The sequence below is a fragment of the Uranotaenia lowii genome, chromosome 3, assembly GCF_029784155.1.
Source record: "Uranotaenia lowii strain MFRU-FL chromosome 3, ASM2978415v1, whole genome shotgun sequence".
NCBI lineage: Eukaryota > Metazoa > Arthropoda > Insecta > Diptera > Culicidae > Uranotaenia > Uranotaenia lowii.
The window spans coordinates 186,886,010-186,904,044 of record NC_073693.1 but is presented as its reverse complement, the minus strand read 5'-3'; the positions used below and the strand labels follow the sequence as shown (position 1 = coordinate 186,904,044).

The 18,035-nt window shown below is 35.4% G+C and overlaps 1 protein-coding gene across 1 annotated transcript in view; it reads left to right on the top strand.

Moving 5' to 3' along the window:
• LOC129752935 (type-2 histone deacetylase 1-like) overlaps positions 1-18,035 on the top strand; it is a 62,750-nt gene that overhangs the window by 9,845 nt on the left and 34,870 nt on the right. Inside the window, exons 2-3 of the mRNA XM_055748725.1 lie at positions 3,711-3,890; positions 3,968-4,025. Coding sequence (XP_055604700.1) covers positions 3,711-3,890; positions 3,968-4,025 — 238 coding nt within the window. The remainder of the gene's footprint in view (positions 1-3,710; positions 3,891-3,967; positions 4,026-18,035) is intronic.

The following is an 18,035-nucleotide window of genomic DNA, read 5'->3' as shown; positions in this document are numbered from 1 at the left end:
TGAAAATTCAAAAATGAAGTTACAAAAAAGATTATCAATAATTATTCTCAGTTATATTTCAATAGTTTTCAATGACATATGTTTAAGACTATCATTTATTTGTAATAGTAAAGATTTAAGAAATAACAAAAATGTTTCATTTCAGAACCAACATACATGCCATTCGGAGCTGAGCGGATGCATTTTATCTTATTTCGAAAGAGTTTTTTTAATTTCAGTATAATTGGTTTAAATTAGGGAGTCGTTAAGATACCACGTGGACAGAAAAATGAGATTTTTGACCCCCTTCTCCCCCTTCGTGGACAAGCGTGGACATTTGGCTAATCCCTACCCCCCTCCCCGGATGTCCACGTGGACACATTTGAAAAAGTTTTTATTTTAAATACCTTTAATTTGACAGTTAGAAATCACCACTTTTTGCCATTTTGTTATAGGAATGGCTGATTTTGAAAAATCGAATAAGAATTTCAGGATATTAAAAAAATTAAAAATTTTGAATTTCTAAATTAACATATTTATCACTTGCTTTCAAGTACCGTAAAACGGGGTAACTTTGATCACCGGGGTAACTTTGACCATCAATAAACTTTTCCACATTATCACCAATAACTTAGTCTATAGGTTGAATTTTTGAAAACTGTTTTCTACGTTTGAAAGCCTATTGATTGAGTATCAAATAGACAAAATTTGGATTGTATTTGTAATTGTTTTCTGTTAGTTAAATTGTATTTTCTAAATCTTAAAATATCTATTTTTCTAAGGCTCGCAAGCAAACAGTTCTCCTAATGATACCAAAAAGAATTTAGAAGCAAATGGGTGGTTAAATGTGAAAGAACAAGTTTCAATCTTTGTATATGTATAGTTATAGTGCTATTTTTATAGTCATTTAATGATAAATTTTTGATATTTAAGAAGTAAGGACATTTTCCAAGAGTAAGCCCTTATTGGATAAATGGATATGAATCTTATTAAATGATTTACTTAGAAGAAAAAAATTACATAAAAATAGTGGGAGGGCCTAGGAGAATGTGTGAAAGTAAGATTTCATTTGTATTTTGAAGCTAAAACTATTTAGAAATTATTATAATTTTTGCCCCTAGATGTATGCAGCATCATTGTTTTTTCGATTGTAAATGTTTTAAAACGAAAACGATAAAAAGCAAGGTAAAATTGATAAATTAGAATTTGTGAAAAATTATGAAGATGTTTTGTATCCTTTATGATCAATAAAACTCGTTAAAACCGTCAAAATGGAGACTGATCAATGTAACCCCAAAGCATCAATTCCTGAACAGCGACGAAATCGATTTTTAAATCAAATTTAAAGTGGTCCAAAAAATTTCTGCAACCATGTTTTACGTTCATAGGAGTCCAGTACTGGTTTTGAAAATATGAAACATGCCACATTCCCCTCAACAGAAAAAATATTCGAAATATATTTAAAAAAAGTGATCAATATTACCCCGGATTACGGTAGCTACTTATTGTTTAAACTCAAACTGGAAAGGTATGCCATTTTAAGATTTCGATTAAAACATCTTAATATTTAGTCACCTTTAGAAAATATTTTGAAAGTAAGTATGTCCACGTGGAGATGACCCAAACCCCTACCCCCCTCTCCGTGGACAAGCGTGGACAATTCCATACCCCCTCCCCTCCCCCTAAGTTGTCCACGTGGTATGTGAACGGCCCCTAGGAATAGCAAAACAATTCTGTTGCACACTTTTGTCTCTATAAATAAAAAAAATACAGAATATCATTTTGTGCCATTTCAAAATGTTAATCTGGAGCTGTCGAAATGCTGATCAAGGATGCCGTCCGAACATATTTTCATTACTTTTTGTTGAGTTTAGGTACACTTTAAAAAAATTAAATTCCGCTCATTTGAGAAATGTGATTTGATGTCAGAATTTAAAATCTTTCTCGCCGCCAGCTAAATCCTCGAAACCAACTGGGCATATAGTGCTCGTTCTCTGGGCCTAGATTTATAAAAAATTCATAACAAAAATATTCACCTTAGTAAGAAATTGTGCAAGGAGAGTGGATGATTGGGAATATCTTGTTTTAATTGTAATAATTTTTGTTCTTTATTGATTTCTTGTTTTTATACAATCAGTCATGAAGCGCTTATCTGTTTTTTTTTTTTTTTTTTCATATTTTTGGCCAACCAACTGCGATATCTTCGGTCAACAGATGTCGCAGAAGTTTTACTTTGGAAGCTGTTTCTTAATCCATCCCAGGTATTCCAAGTGAATCAAAGAGGAAACTGCTGATTTTAATGTTGATGTTTTTCGAGCCTTATCATTGATGGAGTTTATAGTGTCTGCAGCCATAATGGATGGCTGGCTGAAAAACTTGTGCATGCAACAAAATCATATAATAAAAATTCGTGAGATTTCGTCAGATGTGAATTTGTACGAAAAAACAGTGCGGTTTAAGAGCTACTATTTAGGGATAATCGGAGCGCTGGATAGAAAATATGACTGCGTTTGACTGGGAAAAAATGACTGCAGGTATGTTTAAGTAATAAAGAAATTGACGAAATGTTTTACTTCACTAAATTCTGCAGTGTCTTGACCATTTTCCGGTCCTACTATGACAACTTATCATTGTTTCTGCTTTTGTGCATATTTAAGGCAAAGGTTATGATATAATATTTTTCGAATCAATATTTGTTTCCTTTCACAAAGATATTGGTCGTGATCCATTAGCGGGTCATGCACGAATCCTAACATCAAATAAGTAGGGTAATTAAAATTAATTGCTGAGATCTATATTTTGTTCAGAATTATTAACAAGTATTATATGGTAATATTTTCTTCAATTCCTTTTTATTTGTTAGTTGATTCACTAAAATTTTTATGGTGCAAGAAAAGAAATAAACAATTCCAATTATTATTACTGGCATCCCTGATCGAGTCGAGTCCGGAATACACGCTATTCACAAGTTAGACGAATTTCTCAAATTAGTGCTTCCATTTTATCCGCTAGAGGATGCTGATGGTGTCGCCTTCTCACTGTATGAGGAAAACAAGTGTGGTGAATATTAGTCTCTATTATATTTGAATATGGTCTATATTACAAGAAAACATTGCAAACATTTTGCAAAATTAAAGTTTCATATACAGTTGCAGGAAACAATACAAGGTTTAAGAAAAGAATTTCTCTACCATTCGATTTTAGTTTTTCTCAATGCGTGTGTAGCAACGCACACATGGGTTAGGCTTGTGTTTATACTTTTTTTTTTATAAATTAATAAACCTAAACTGGTTATAAACCTTAACATCTTATAAGTGGTAGTTCTTTTTTCTCAATCAGATATTGTGAGCTACAGCATTTAATAGAATTTTATATATGGAAAATTACTTAGCTTTTGCAACTAAAAGAATCCAATTAGGTATTTGATTTTTTTTTTCAACATACATATGGCTCTAGACAATGGACTAGTCTTTTTGTAAAAGTCATTATAAATCTAAATGTTCTCCCGAATAACCTTTCCACTAATGAATTTCTGTAAGGATGGCTTCTAGTATTTGATGAGCGTATTTATGGATCCGATGATTTGATGAATATATTTAAATAGATAATTTTGAAGATTCTCAAAAGCTAAAACGAACTTAAAAAACTGCTATAAAGTATATATTTATTATCATGTAAATTTTCATAAAACATACTAACGATCTCCTTTTTATGTCTCTTTCTTATTGCAGCAAGTCGTAGAATTGAATGGTTATGTGATAATTTTAGTGGAAACTCGTGATGGCAAAATCAAATTATACGGTAGTCCGGCGGATAAGGACAACCTCGAGGTCGCGGATGAAATACTGGATGTTAACGAAAGAAAACTGGAGGATTCCTCCCGGGCGGAGGTGATCAAGCACATACACGAGGTAAACGAAAAAATAGATAAACAATCTGAAAACAAAAATGTTTCTTATTCATTGTTTTTATTTTATTTTGTTCGCAGTGCATCCAATCGTGTATGATCAAACTTCGAGTCAAACGCAGGAGTGATTCGAGATTAGGTGAGTTGAAATAGTACCGTTGTTCACATTCAGATGGCTCTATATGTATGTATATCAATCACAGTCGATCTTCATCTACACTTATTCATTCAACGAAGCTTTCGAAGCTTACTGAGAAACACGCTTTGTAAATATAGGTTTGTCAGACACGTCAATAAGTCAGAATGGCTGCTAAAGAGCAGACTCACCGGCTTGTACCTACACGAGTAAGCCTGGCAGTTAGTTGGGCTTAGAGCATCTGTATTCGTGGTCTATTCTTGGGTCTAATTTATACAAGAATTGAACCAAAGAAATTAGATCCGATCCAATGAAAAAACTGGCAACTGCACTCGTGTTCCATTAACTGTCAAACGGTTTAGAACTGCGTCAAATTGGATCCAAATCTCATCAGTTTTGGATCAATCCTTATACCAGCTCTAAAAAAAGTTGAGTTGAAACTGGTATAATGGATCACCAGTGCGGTTGCTCGGGTCGGAATTTGGGTCTAAACCGGCTGTTTGGACCACGAATACAGATGCTCTTATAATATACGTAACCAAACTGTTGCTTCATCAATTTTATATTCATAATTGCTTCATAGGAATCTAATCAATCAGAATATATTTAAAATTTCAATTGAAAACTTCTTGATATCAAATTTTTTGTAGCCAAAATTGTAGTGTTCAGGCTTGATACAATTTATTTTAACATTAACAGTATTTACGTTCGATATTATCATTTCATGAATTTAATTATTCTGATTATTTTAATGAATTCATATTTTCAGACCAGTCAGGAATGTTTTAACTTCAAGCCTAAATAATTTATTACAGAACCGTCAAACTACGCTTACCAAAATTTAAGCTGGTTGTAAACTGGGATTTATACCAAATCATTAACATGAATTACAGTAATTTTATTGATAATAATCAAATGAGGTGTAGGGGCTAGGATTGATCGGTCTTGATTCGAGCTTTGCGAGATCGATCTTTTAAGCTCAAATTTCCGATTTTTTGGATCGATTCTTTAGACTGGGAAAATCAATTGAATCGGTTCATTTTTGATCCGATTTTTCGATCTTTTGAAGTTTGTTTTTATTCCGGAGATTTTGAGATTCAGTTTCGTGCAAAATGTTGATGCCTGCACCATCATGAAGCTTGTTTTTGCATTATTTTTGCTTTCAAGCTAATATGATTGAGACCGGACTCATAGATAGCGTTTTTTGCTTCTATCTTCAGGGAACCAGAACTTTTATCAAATACTTAAATAATCAAATTCGAATATAGGTAAAGTCGAGATTTTTAACTTTGCGAACCATTTCCGTGCTATGGAATTGGCTAGATATGTTTTCCATACCAGCCGGGAATTTTCCAGGCTGCTTTGACACTTTGATGAAATGCAAAAATTAGCAGATGTCGAAAACGTAGATTCTTTCCTCTTGAATTTTCAATTTAAAATTCGAAGCATCAGCCAGCAATCATAAAAAAAAACTGTCATCATAGTTTTGTGGAACCCATTAAAAGTAATCAAATACGTATTTTCTCATCGCCGAAACGTGAACCAATCGTTGCAAACCAAATATGATCTTGTAACCGTCGTTACAAAGTCCTTAGGTAAATTTTCCATTTTGTTTTAATTGTTGTTTCGAACTGTTGTTTTTCTATTCGTTAATTTAGTTAGGATTAGGGAAATTCTAAATAAATGTTTAGGTTTTAACAAATACAATTATTGTTAGTTTTAAGTTGGGCGTGTGGCATCTTCGTCAACAAGTCTGCAACCAAGACTGGTTGCAAGGTCAAATGCATGTAGGTTGCATGCAAGGTGCAATAACTCGCCTAAAATATTTTGAATGGAGAAGGTGGAGGAAGGAGTGAAGTAACGCGCCAAAAAGGGTCTTTGACTCTGGGCTTTTTTTCTACCGGCGTTCGTGCGAGTCAGAGGTGTTCCCCAACAGCCAAGAAATTTGTGAAACCAGAGTGTTTGTTCTTGTGCCACCCCGTTTATTGTTGAGGAATCCCGTCGTACGATTCGGCCTAGATTACCTGACGGTAGTCTACGTCTTACCGTAAAAGACTTCGGCCTCTGGTTCAGGTAAGAACCATAATCGTAAAGGAGGCCTATCTCTCGGGACTTCGAGAGTTTCTCGAAGTCTCTAATTCTCAGCGTGGCCAATACGGTCTTGCCGTGGTCCGCTGATTACGTCAACGAAGGAAGACGCCGTATCCTACCCGTTCGTCAACGCCAGACGCACTGCCACCATTTTGGCAAATTGATCAGGACACAAGTTCCCGTTCCTGATCCGCCATCAACAATCCGCCATTGATGAACCCAACACCCCGGTAAAGGTAACCTGTGAGCGCTCACCAACGAAGTCATCGAGCATCCGGTACGCACCGCAACGGTCATCGACCACCGTCCAACCCACACCCTACACAAACACACCACACAGTAGCGTGATTAATAAAGCGTTAAATTCAAAAACCAAAGTTTAGTTAGTAGTTTTTCTCCTTTTAAATAAAAGTAATTTCCTCGTCCAAAGTGTTGATTGTTTTTGATTGTAGAAAACCCACAGTTTGTTCCCTTAGTTTTTGTCCGCGTTCCCCTCCGATTACCCAGCCGTAGGCCGATCCTGAGATTAGTCAAAGGGTCTTCTGCGACTGAGCTAGAATTATCCGGGAGTTGCTGGCCAACAGTCTCAATCTAAAAAGGCTACGAACTTATTATTCCCTAAGCTAAGCCAATAATAACCAACAACCTTAGAGTAGATCCTTTGCAGCGTCAGTTAATTATGCGTCCTTGTTTTGCGCCTACAATACTTACCCATTCATGATTTTAAAAATCTATTAACTTTTGTTTGGAGAATATCAAAAATATAACCATAAAAGAATAGCTAACGATATTGAACATGATGTTTCCTTAGCAATAAATCCAATTAACTATGTCAAACTGTTTCATTTTTTGAAAAGTTATAAGGCAAAGCTTGTCAGATTGCCGGTTTTTTAACGGATATGCCCGGATTTTTCATAACAAATTTGGGAAAAGTCCGGTCCAGTCCGGGTGTCCGTATTTGTTCACCTCATTTGCCAAATTGATAAAAAATAAAACAAGTTGTGTTGTTTATTTATTTATTCATGCATCCATAACAAATTTTTGTGAAGTAAGTTTTTTTTAAATAATTTTCATGAATGGTTTTATGGAAGCCTGAAATAAGATTTAAGATCTGTTTATAAGCTTAGATGAGAAAAAAACTTTTTTTTACTTGATTTTTATTGAATTACTAGCTGATCCCGTACGAACTTCGTTTCGCTTTAAATGATTGGTACGTCAAAATGAGTTTAGAAAATGAATTCGAAACATTCTTTCGACAGTTTTGGGGAAAAAATTCAACAGTGTTTAAAGTCGCTACTATTACTATTACTTGAAATTCGAATTAAACGGTTGATTGGCTTCTTATTAAAATTTATGTGAGAGTGTTTTCTTCTCGATCGGTTGCAAAATCTAGACATTATGGCAGAAACATGTACTATTTGTTTATGTGCACGACTCTTTTGCTTGACCTTCACACTTAAATTGGTATCAATTAACTGCCTCCAACAAAATTATTGCACAATACACTGAACTTTCAATGAAACCCTCTTTTTCTGTCCCATGGCCCGAAATTCGATAATTGAAACCAATTTTACGTTCCTCAAAACTCACTTGTGCCATTTTTTCTTTTCAAATTATATGTAAAAGTCAGGAACTTGAAAACAGTGAACAGTGAATATAGACGCCCCTTTCGCCGACCCTTGACACGGAACATGCTACCTGGAGGCAATTGCTCATAGTTTATAACCCTCATCTGAACATTTTCATCTCAATCCGATGCATGATCAAGACAATATCGCGAAAACAGTGAGCAACTGACATGGACGGCCTTTTTTTACCGAGATTCAAAACTTGACACCTGAAATCAATTATCTTTTCTGTTAAACTCCCATGTGTCAATTTTCATTACAATTCTATGCTCAATCAAAAGAATATCGTTAAAACAGTGAACAGATAATAACCCCCGACCCCTGAGTCAAGATTTGAAACCTGAAAGCAAAAGAGCGTCCCTCAAAACTCCTATGCGGAAATTTTCATCTCAATCCAATGTAGAATAACGTCAAAATCGCAAAAACATTAAAGTTGGGTATGGACGACTCCTTCAGCCGACTTCTGATCCGCAATTCTAAACTTGAAATCGATTGCTCGTCTCTCAAAACACTCATGTGCAAATTTCCATCACAATCCAATGTAAAATAAAGCCAATATCGCAAAAACATTAATCAGTTGATATGGACGACCCCTTTTGCCGACATCAACCCCTAAATTTGATAATTGTAATCGATTGCTCGTCTCTCAAAACACTGATGTGCAGATTTTCATCACAATCCAGTGTATAATAACACCAATATCGTAAAAACATTAATCAGCGAATATGGACGACCCCTTTGGCCGACCCCTGACCCTAAATTTGATAACTGTAATCGATTGCTCGTCTCTCAAAACACTCATGTGCAAATTTTCATCACAATCCGGTGTATAATAACGCCAATATCGCAAAAACATTAATTAGTTGATATGGACGACCCCTTTGGCCGACCCCTGACCCTAAATTTGATAACTGTAATCGATTGCTCGTCGCTCAAAACACTCATGTGCAAATTTTCATCACCATCCGACGGAAAATAACGTCAATAACGTGAAAACAATATTTGTCTTGTATGGACGACCCCCTTCAGAAGGGGTCGTCCAAAAATCTAAAAACATTTTTCATCATTCCTGGCCCTAATGAGCATCCATGCCAAATTACAGATCTCTAGCTCTTAAGACGGCTGAGTCTATAGAGGACAAACAAACAAACAAACAAACAAACATACAGATAATTGCTTTTTATATATATAGATTCCTGGGTTTTGACCAAGTTTCATCGGAGTTTGGTCGAAAGTTTTAAAATCGAATGCCCGTTTCCAATGTGCCTGATTTTTCATGATATGCCTGATTTTTGAAGCCCACCTGATAAGCCGATATGCCTTCTTTTTCCCTAATTTTTGGAAATAAGCATGATTTTCCCTGATTTTTGTGGATATGATGGAGAAAATGAGTAATACGGAACTGCATTAAAGACATCTGTAAAATGTGAATTTATTCCAAAAAAAGTTCCCATACCGCATACCACATAAGTTGCATAACGTGTTAAAAATCCTTGGAGTAAGGCTATGATCATTTCGGTGATAGCTACGTTATTAAAGCTCGTAGTTGATTTTTTCTGATTATTTTTTGGACCGAATGGTTAAGAAGTATAAGGAGCCACTCTAGAATCCACACGAAGTTCAAATCAAGCATCGGAATGGAACCCTTGATCTTAAATATGGTAAAAAGTCTATGGTTATTGGGGATAACTGAATGCAGCCCCCCTAAAATAATGCAATTAATACATTTCCGTCAGTCAAAAAGTGTTTTCCGACTAGTAGACACCTAGTAAATAACTAATATTGAACAGTTCCTTAGATTGCAACATGTGCAACCGGTTTTTACGCAATGTGACAGATGTGTCCTGATGGACGAAGAAATTTATATAAAAACCGGATTTAAGAGATCAAATTTTTCGAGATGCCTACTAATGAAAAGGTTCCAACCAGATTCCAATTGCTTTTTCCAGGTGAGTATGTGTAAAATATCATGATTTTACAAAGGTTTTACTTCTGTGGTAAAAATAATAGAACAATACATGCCTGACACAAGTGTGCAAAGATAAAAAAGAGATTTCATGAAAAAATAAGATTATTTCTTGAAATCACTGATAAATATTTTTTTTTATATTTTTAAATGTCATATTAACACCTTCATTTCCTCCATAGAAAGTTTTTCGCTCAAATGAATAGTTTTTAAAATACAATCGTTTGTAACTGCCCGGATACTAAATGATCATTACATCCATTGCGCCCCTAATACATATATCTTCTAGTGTTAACCACAGAGAACAGACATACAAGCTAGCCCACGAAACTTGTGTAAAATTTTCAACCGTAGTTTTGAACAATTTTTTTTGTTTTTTGGCTGGGCCTTTTCGAAAACTGGCCACCCGAAAATTTGATTTGTAACTTTTGAACGGCACTTTTTCAAGTCAATTTCTAACGTATTTTTTAAATGTCAGCATTTGAAATTTTACACACTTTTTGGAAGATTTTTTGTTCGAGCTTGTACGTCTGTTCTCTGTGTGTTGACCTATGCGCTTTCCCATAGAACCTAGAAAATAATTTCTGAATATTGTCTGAATGAGATCGCCATGAGCTGCATTCACATTTTTCTGGATTTGATTTCATCAAACTGTAAAACAAATGAATACATAAGAAACTCCATATCTGACCTATAAATATTAGTATTTTGAAGTTATGAAAAAATAAAATTTTATAACATAACTTATTTATAAATAAATAAAATTGTAAAATTACGTAAAGTACCTAAAATTGAGCTTAGCACAAGTTCAGTTGCTCTACTCGTCGTTTTGATCAAATAATTTCATGTTTTCTGTAAAATGTTCAAAAATTGATTATATATTTAGACTCCGTATCCACGAAATCGCTGAGCACTGTTGTTTTCATACATTTGAAACATATAACGTGTTTGTAGCTCTCAAATTCCGTATTTAGTTTCTGTTTACTTTACGTATTTGTAATCAGATTTCTCCGATATATCAATATTATGATGACCATTAGCGTACAGTCAGTGACAAATATTAGTAACCATGTAAAATGGATGTTTATGAAAAAAGAAATACACTGACTGATTCTTTTTTAATCCTGGACAACCAAGGAATTATTTTTTTTTTAAACTAAGTTAACACATGTGTTCAACGCAATTTATTTAGATCGCCAGATTATAGTGAAACAAAAATAATAAACCGTAGATAAGATAAAAAAAGAAATAAATTAATGAAAATTAAAAAAGAAAACAATGGAAAACGATGTGTTGATACTTAATATAGTAAAAAACTATAAAACCAAGCAAATTCTACGAAACTTAAATATTTATTCAAATTTAGACATGTTTTTGACTAGAGTAATATTATAACTGTTTTCCAAAAAGTCTTCTTCAATGATTTCTGGAAGAGTGGCAGCCTTTATCATCTCTATTTTCAATATTCAATCTTCAATCATTGGATCACAGAAAACGAAAATATTTTAATTGTTGAACGTTCAATCTTGCAGTACTCGTTTCGCAAAGAAATGCATGTACCAGTTATTGAACAAACATCGGTTGGTGCTTAGAAAAATAAACAAACTGTTTCTTGGTTGCTAGCTCAACCAAAATCATCCCTGCAAACAGAACAGCTAGAAAGCTGACATTAGGCATGGAAGCTCATTAGGACCCGGAATGAAGAAAAATGTTTTTGGATTTTCGGATGGCCTCTTTTGAAGGGGGTCGTCCATACAAGACAAATATTGTTTTAGCGATATTGGCGTTAATATACGGTGAGTGCTCCTACTTTGGACCTACTTTAGTACTAAAATGCCAAAAATTGTAAATAATTCATTTAAATAGCATATTATAAAGACTCCCATGCACACAATGAACTCTTATTCTTCCAGAATACTACCATACCGCTTTTTGCCATAAAAAGTATTTCTGATAAAATTTCCTACGTTTTTGGAAATGTGTCTCCTCTTCATTGGTAAATCAGACAGCTCAATTAGAGGGGCGCATTTTGAGAAATTAAAGTGAATAAGGAAACATTACGTTTTTTTACTGTCCAAGCCAAAGTTTAAAAGGAAATTACTTTCACTTGGAAGAATATGAACCATACTACCTAATTTTCCTAAAATAAAAGAAAATCAATGGAAAACCCGGAAAATTGGTAAAGGGTCCAAAATGTTGACAGACTTTGATGTTCCATTTTAGACCTGACATCACCAAAACTTTGTTCCAATACCAACATATCAACAAAGTTGCGAATTTTCAATTAAGACATAATTCAGAACCAATATTGAACGTTTCTAACATTTTTGCCAGCTTTACGCAAATAAACTAGAAGTAACGGATGTTAAATAAAAAATGAGAATGTTTTCAATACCTTTCAGTAACTCAAATAAAGAGCGTAAATTTTTTTTTCTTCAAGAAAATTGCTCTTTGGGCTCCCTAGAAACAGTAGACGTGTTTGGTTTTGCTAGTTTGAATTTAGTCAAAGCAAAGAAGGCGTCGAAACAGCACGTGCTCCGCGAACGCATTGTACGGTTCTACGAAACACATTTCCAGCAAGGAAAAAAGTTCACGGTGGCACATTTTAAGGAAGGAAATGTACCTGTCAGTACGGTATATCGTATCCTAGGTTCCCTGAACGTAGAGCGGAAGGTCGGAAGTGGTCGTCCGGTGACGATAATGACGAAGCAGAGGAAGACATCGCTAAAGAAGCTGTTTGACAACAAGGACGCAACCAGCCTGCCTGACACCGGTCGGAAATATGGCTGCTCCCACGTATCGATCCATCGTACCCTCAAGATGGAAGGATCGTCTGCAGGAAGAAGACGAGGTCGCCGGAGTACACGGAGGAGCAAATTGAGACGGTTAAATCACAGTGTCGATGGATGGCCAAAAAATACCGCGGGACGTAATTCGTTCTGGCTGGCTGGCGTACCTTGAGGAGAAAAAGATACCGTTCGTGCCGAAAGATCGTAACCCAACAAACTTGCCCCAGTGCCGCCCAATAGAGGATTTCTTTGGCTCACTCAGTGCCCTAGTGTATAAAAACAATTGGAGGGCCAAGGACACGAAGCAACTGACTACAAGAATCCGGAATTGTATCCGGAAAATGGACGTAAGTGCCGTACAACGTTCTTGTGAGAGCATCGCGACAAAGTTGCGTCGAAAATCAGACCACGGCTCTTACTCAAACATTCACTGACATTTTTTTGAAGAAATTACATTATGTTATTCATAAAAAATACTGAAATCGATGAAAAAAAAAATAACAAATTGTATATGTGATTGAAAAATTCTCATTTTTTATTTAACACCCATCAGTTTCAGCTATTGTTTCACTGGTAAAGCTGATGGGAAGTGAAAGTGTTTGAGATATTAATTAAAGAAGTGTAAGTATTTTTAGCCATTATAAAGCTGTAATATTTTTTAATGATAACATTTGATTGAAGTTTACATTTTTAAAGAATTTGTTAATCAAATTTCGAAAAATTATACTTTTCATAGGAGTTTTAGTTTTAGGTCCAATGAAAGATACCAGTTCAGTACTAAAATAGGAACAGTTGGTTCAATGATGGAAATTTCGATAATCCATTTCTTAGTAAATCTTTCAATAACGGCGAAACTTATGTTGAAATTTCTTATTGAAACTTGTAGATAAGATCATGAACTATAAATAAATTTTCTGAAAGATCCGTCCGTTTATGAAAAACACATAGTTATTTACAATTCACTGTTTAAAGGGTCCAAAGTAGGGCAACTAGCCCTATATCGGATTGTAATGAAAATCAGCACATGAGTGTTTTGAGGAACGAGCAATCGATTCCAGGTATCAAATTTAGGGTCAGGCGTCGACCAAAGTGTCGTCCATATAACACAAATACTTTTTGAGCCATATAAACGTTATTACACATAGGATTGAGTTGAAAAGTTGTACACGGGCGTTTTAAAAGAAGGGCAATCGATTTTATGTTAAAAATTTGTTTAAGGGGTCGCACATATTACACAAATTCTGTTTTAGTTATACAAACGTCATTATACATCGAAATGAGATGAAAATTGGCACATGGAAGTTTTCAGAAATAAACAATCGATTTCAAGTGTCAAATTTTGTGTAAGGGTTCACTGTTTTTGCGATATTGACGTTATTATACATGGGATTGATATGAAAATTTGTGCATAGGGGTATTAAGAGATGGGAATATGATGTCAGGTTTTAAATTTTGGATCAGAGGTCGGCCAAAGTGGTCGTCCATATCAACTTTTCACAGTTCATATTGTCGTAATTATGTATCAGATGTAACTATGTATCAGATGGAAATGAAATTTTGTACGTGGGAGTTTTTAGAGAAGGCATTCAATTTTAGATTGGGGTTGGAAATGGGTCATCCATATTGATTTTTCATGGTTTTCGTGATATTGTCGTGTCGTAACTATGCATCGGATTGAAATGGGGGTTTTGAGAAACGAGAAATTTACTTCGAGTATAAAATTTCGAGTCACAGGTCGGCGAAAGGTGTCGTCCATTATAACTTTTTCACTGTGTTTTTTTTTTAAATATTTACGTTGTTATGCATTTGAATGAGATGAAAGTTTACCCACAGGGATTTAAAGAGACGTGCAATCGTTTTCAGGTATCAAATTTCGTGTAAAGAGTCGGCTTACGAGGTTCGCTGTTTTTGCTATGGTTACGTTACTATGCATCTGATAACCATGTAATATTCCACATTGGGGTTTTGAGGGGTAGACAATCGATTTAAGGTATCAAGTTTATAATCGAAAATCGGCAAAATGGGTCGTCCATATAAACTGCTTCCGATAAAGTCGAACAATGTGAATATTTGCACACTGGGGTTAAAAGGGACGACTTATTTTTATGTTGCAGTATAAGTTAAAAGTTCAGAAAATGTGTTATCCATATTGTCTGCTAAAAATGGCGTCCAAAAGCATAGAATCAATTTGAAAATTTATGCTCAGGGATGTAGTTTAAAATCAATATAATTTTATTTGTTGAATATTGGATTATTGTACAACGAAAAGGGATAATTATTTTGAACCGTCCGTCATTTTTGCGACATTGCCGAGGAAATTAAACGGGTCAACGTGCTTATTGAATAACGGGATTCGAAAAAAACTGTTATGTCGTTATCAATAATGATCCTCTTATTTTATTAAAACAATAACATCTAATCAGATCACAGTTGTTAGCGAAACGAAATAACGGGATCAGCTAGTTACTAATAAAATTTGAATTACAAAACCAAAGGAAATATTGCCTTCATTCAATTCCCTAGGCACTCGCACTATTCTCCTTTTATTTTTTCCTTCAAACTTTACCATTTGAAGGGGGTTTTTAGCCTTTTTACTAGACTGGTTTACTCTTGGAAAATTTCCCTATTTTTTAAATATCCAAAAATGTACCTCAAGCCACAACCTCACACAACAAAACCTACGTCAAAACTATTCATTTACTGAGGAAAAAAGTTGAACTCTCACATAAATCAACCTTCTAAACGTTTTGATTTCATCAGGAAGGATTTTTTGCTTGCGAGCCTTCGAAAAAATAGATATTTAAAGATTTCGAAATTACATTTATACTTACATTTCAAATTTCGAAAAAAAAAACAAAAAAAAATCCCAATTTTAAACTTAACTTATAGGTTTTTAAACGTAGAAAAGAGTTTTGAGATTTTTGAACTTTACTTAATTATTGATCATTATCTGGAAAAATTCCATGTTAATCAAAATTACCCCGGTGATCAATGTTACCCCGGACTTTAGGACTTAAAAATAATCGGTCATAGTTTTTTTATAAGGCAAATTAGCATAACTTTAACCATATTTAAACATGAAAAATCAGCTTTATTAAATGTTGTTTGATGCGGGAACGAATCAAACTGATGAGTTTTGCCACGATCAAATCCACCAAGAACATAGATTTGATCTCAAGATATATTTTTATACCTAGTAGGTATAAACTATGGCAATATAACACATGCACCTCAACACTCGATAAACTTGAATTTTTAATTTCTTTCCACTTTACCCGGTTCAGAACTCTGATTTACATTCTGAGTGTCACATTTGTTGTAAGGTTAAATAATTACGCAAACTGGTATCTTCCCTTAATGGATTCTTATTTCGTTTGAACAGAAGTTTAATCGATGACATCATACGGGGTTCGTGGAATTCCACCAAGGAGAGGACTCGTTCGCTTGTAAGGCACATTTTATCATTTCTTAGCATCCCGACAAGAATCTCGCTGTTCGAACACCGATCTGTTTAAGAATGTTTTGGAACATAAAGGTAGCAAATTATTATTTTTTTTACAAATGCACCTTGAGCTTTTCTAACAACCTTACAAATGTATAATTTTAAATTTGTGTGTATCTACATATTGATAAAGAAAATCGGTGCATCGATTGCAACACTATACAATTTGCGATGATTTATGTGGTTTAGGTTGCTTTCCATCAACAATTACTCAACTCAGGCTGCAAGGTGTTCGTTCATTCGATTCGATGTGGAGTGTGGAGTGCATCTGCCTGTTCGGAAACTCAGATGGTACAGGTAGGTACAGGTGTATAACCTCTTTGTTCGACACGGTTTGTTCTGATAAGAAACATAACAACCGCCAAACAGCAAGCAACATCACCAGCAGTACCTAATCACACATGCTCATATTGCAATCTGTTTGGATCGATAAATATAACAACAACGTAGCGAACAACAACACAATACCGAAACCAGCCAGGCCAGTGTAGTGTGGCAGTGATAGAGGTAGAGATAGGCTGAGAGAGAACCAGTCCTACCGATATGAATGTGGCCGGTTGGTTGATTGTTTGGTTGAACTGGCTGAGGGTTGCTGGCTTGTATTCCACTTGGCCTGGTCCGGTGTGGCCTACAAACTTGAAAAATCTTGCTACTTTCATTGGTCGTCGTTGTCGTGGTTGTTGTTGTTGTCGGTCGCCGCCGTGTTGTCCGTAAGTAGGTATACGTACCTATACGCTGTGGGGCACAAGCGTCGAATGAGCGAACCAAAAGCTCGATTCAACGAAAAAAAAAAGATACGCGCGAGAGTGCCGACCAGTTGTTAACCAGCTGCATCAGCCAAGAGTCGGGCGAGTAGTTCAGGGCGCATGCAAGTCTCGGGCTAGCTCAGTTTATTCAGTTTGTCGAGTTAATCGAGGCCGTATCGTTTCGCGCATTTCGAAAAGTAGGATTCGTCGTGCGGTTTGGCAATTTTCCAGATTTTCGAGGTACCTACCCATTGTCACGGAGCATTTGGGAATGGGAATCTGAAATCCATAGAGGATCACGAGGTGAATGATCAAAACCTATTAAACATGGACGGGTATTTAAAAGAAGCTTAACAGTACAACGCATGATTAGATCTGGGGAGACTTAAGTGAGATGCTGCTGAGGCTACGATAATTTGGGCTGTTCAATCATACCTACGTGTACTGTGCCTAGGATGAGATTGTTTGAGTAAGCACGGTGAAGAGTATGTATGATTAGGGGACAAAAAAGTTGATTCATCTGAGACCATCATCAGCAAGCAGCGAAATAGGTGATTGGATGAACAGCTTAGCTCAGCTCGTATGGTGAGGAATTTCTCGAGCAGCAACTCTCTAGGTTAATCGCGCATAGCATAGCATCAAGTCAGGGTTTCCGAAAGAATGTAACTAGTTTGATCTAAGCAAAAGCTTTTTTGTCCTCTACTGAATTCGCCTCGCACGTTGCCAAACCCAACCAGAAGGGTAGTGGGGTGTGTGGTGGTTCAAAATGCTCGAAGCGAGTGTAAAAGGAACAGAAGAAAACAGGCTGGGAAGCTGGAAAACGGAGATGGTGCGATTGAAGAAAGCCATAAGCTCAATTTTATGGTGGCCCCCCAAGACTGAAAGAAGAAACATAAAAGTGACTCAGCAGGAGAAGGTGGCAGCGCCAACAAGAAACGTTAACACACATACCTCTTTGGATACAACGTTGTCCCCCCGGTAGTGGTTCTCATGTTCGAAAAGGTGCGATCAATTCTCTGAGAAAGGTGTTTGTTTTTTTAAAGAACTAATCTTCAACCATGAGATATATTCCTTGAACTTTGATTTTATGAGAAATCTGAAAAAAATCTGAAAAACTTGGACTCTGAGATTGAAATACAAAAAGACAGCATATTTCATCATACTCAATCATCACTGCTTAAATTTGTAGTTATTCTATAAAGAGTTGTAGAAGTGGCGCCAAAGGTCTTCAATTAATTGTCGGAACACAAAATTATACTCATCTGGGTGGAACTTTTCTAACTGATGATTT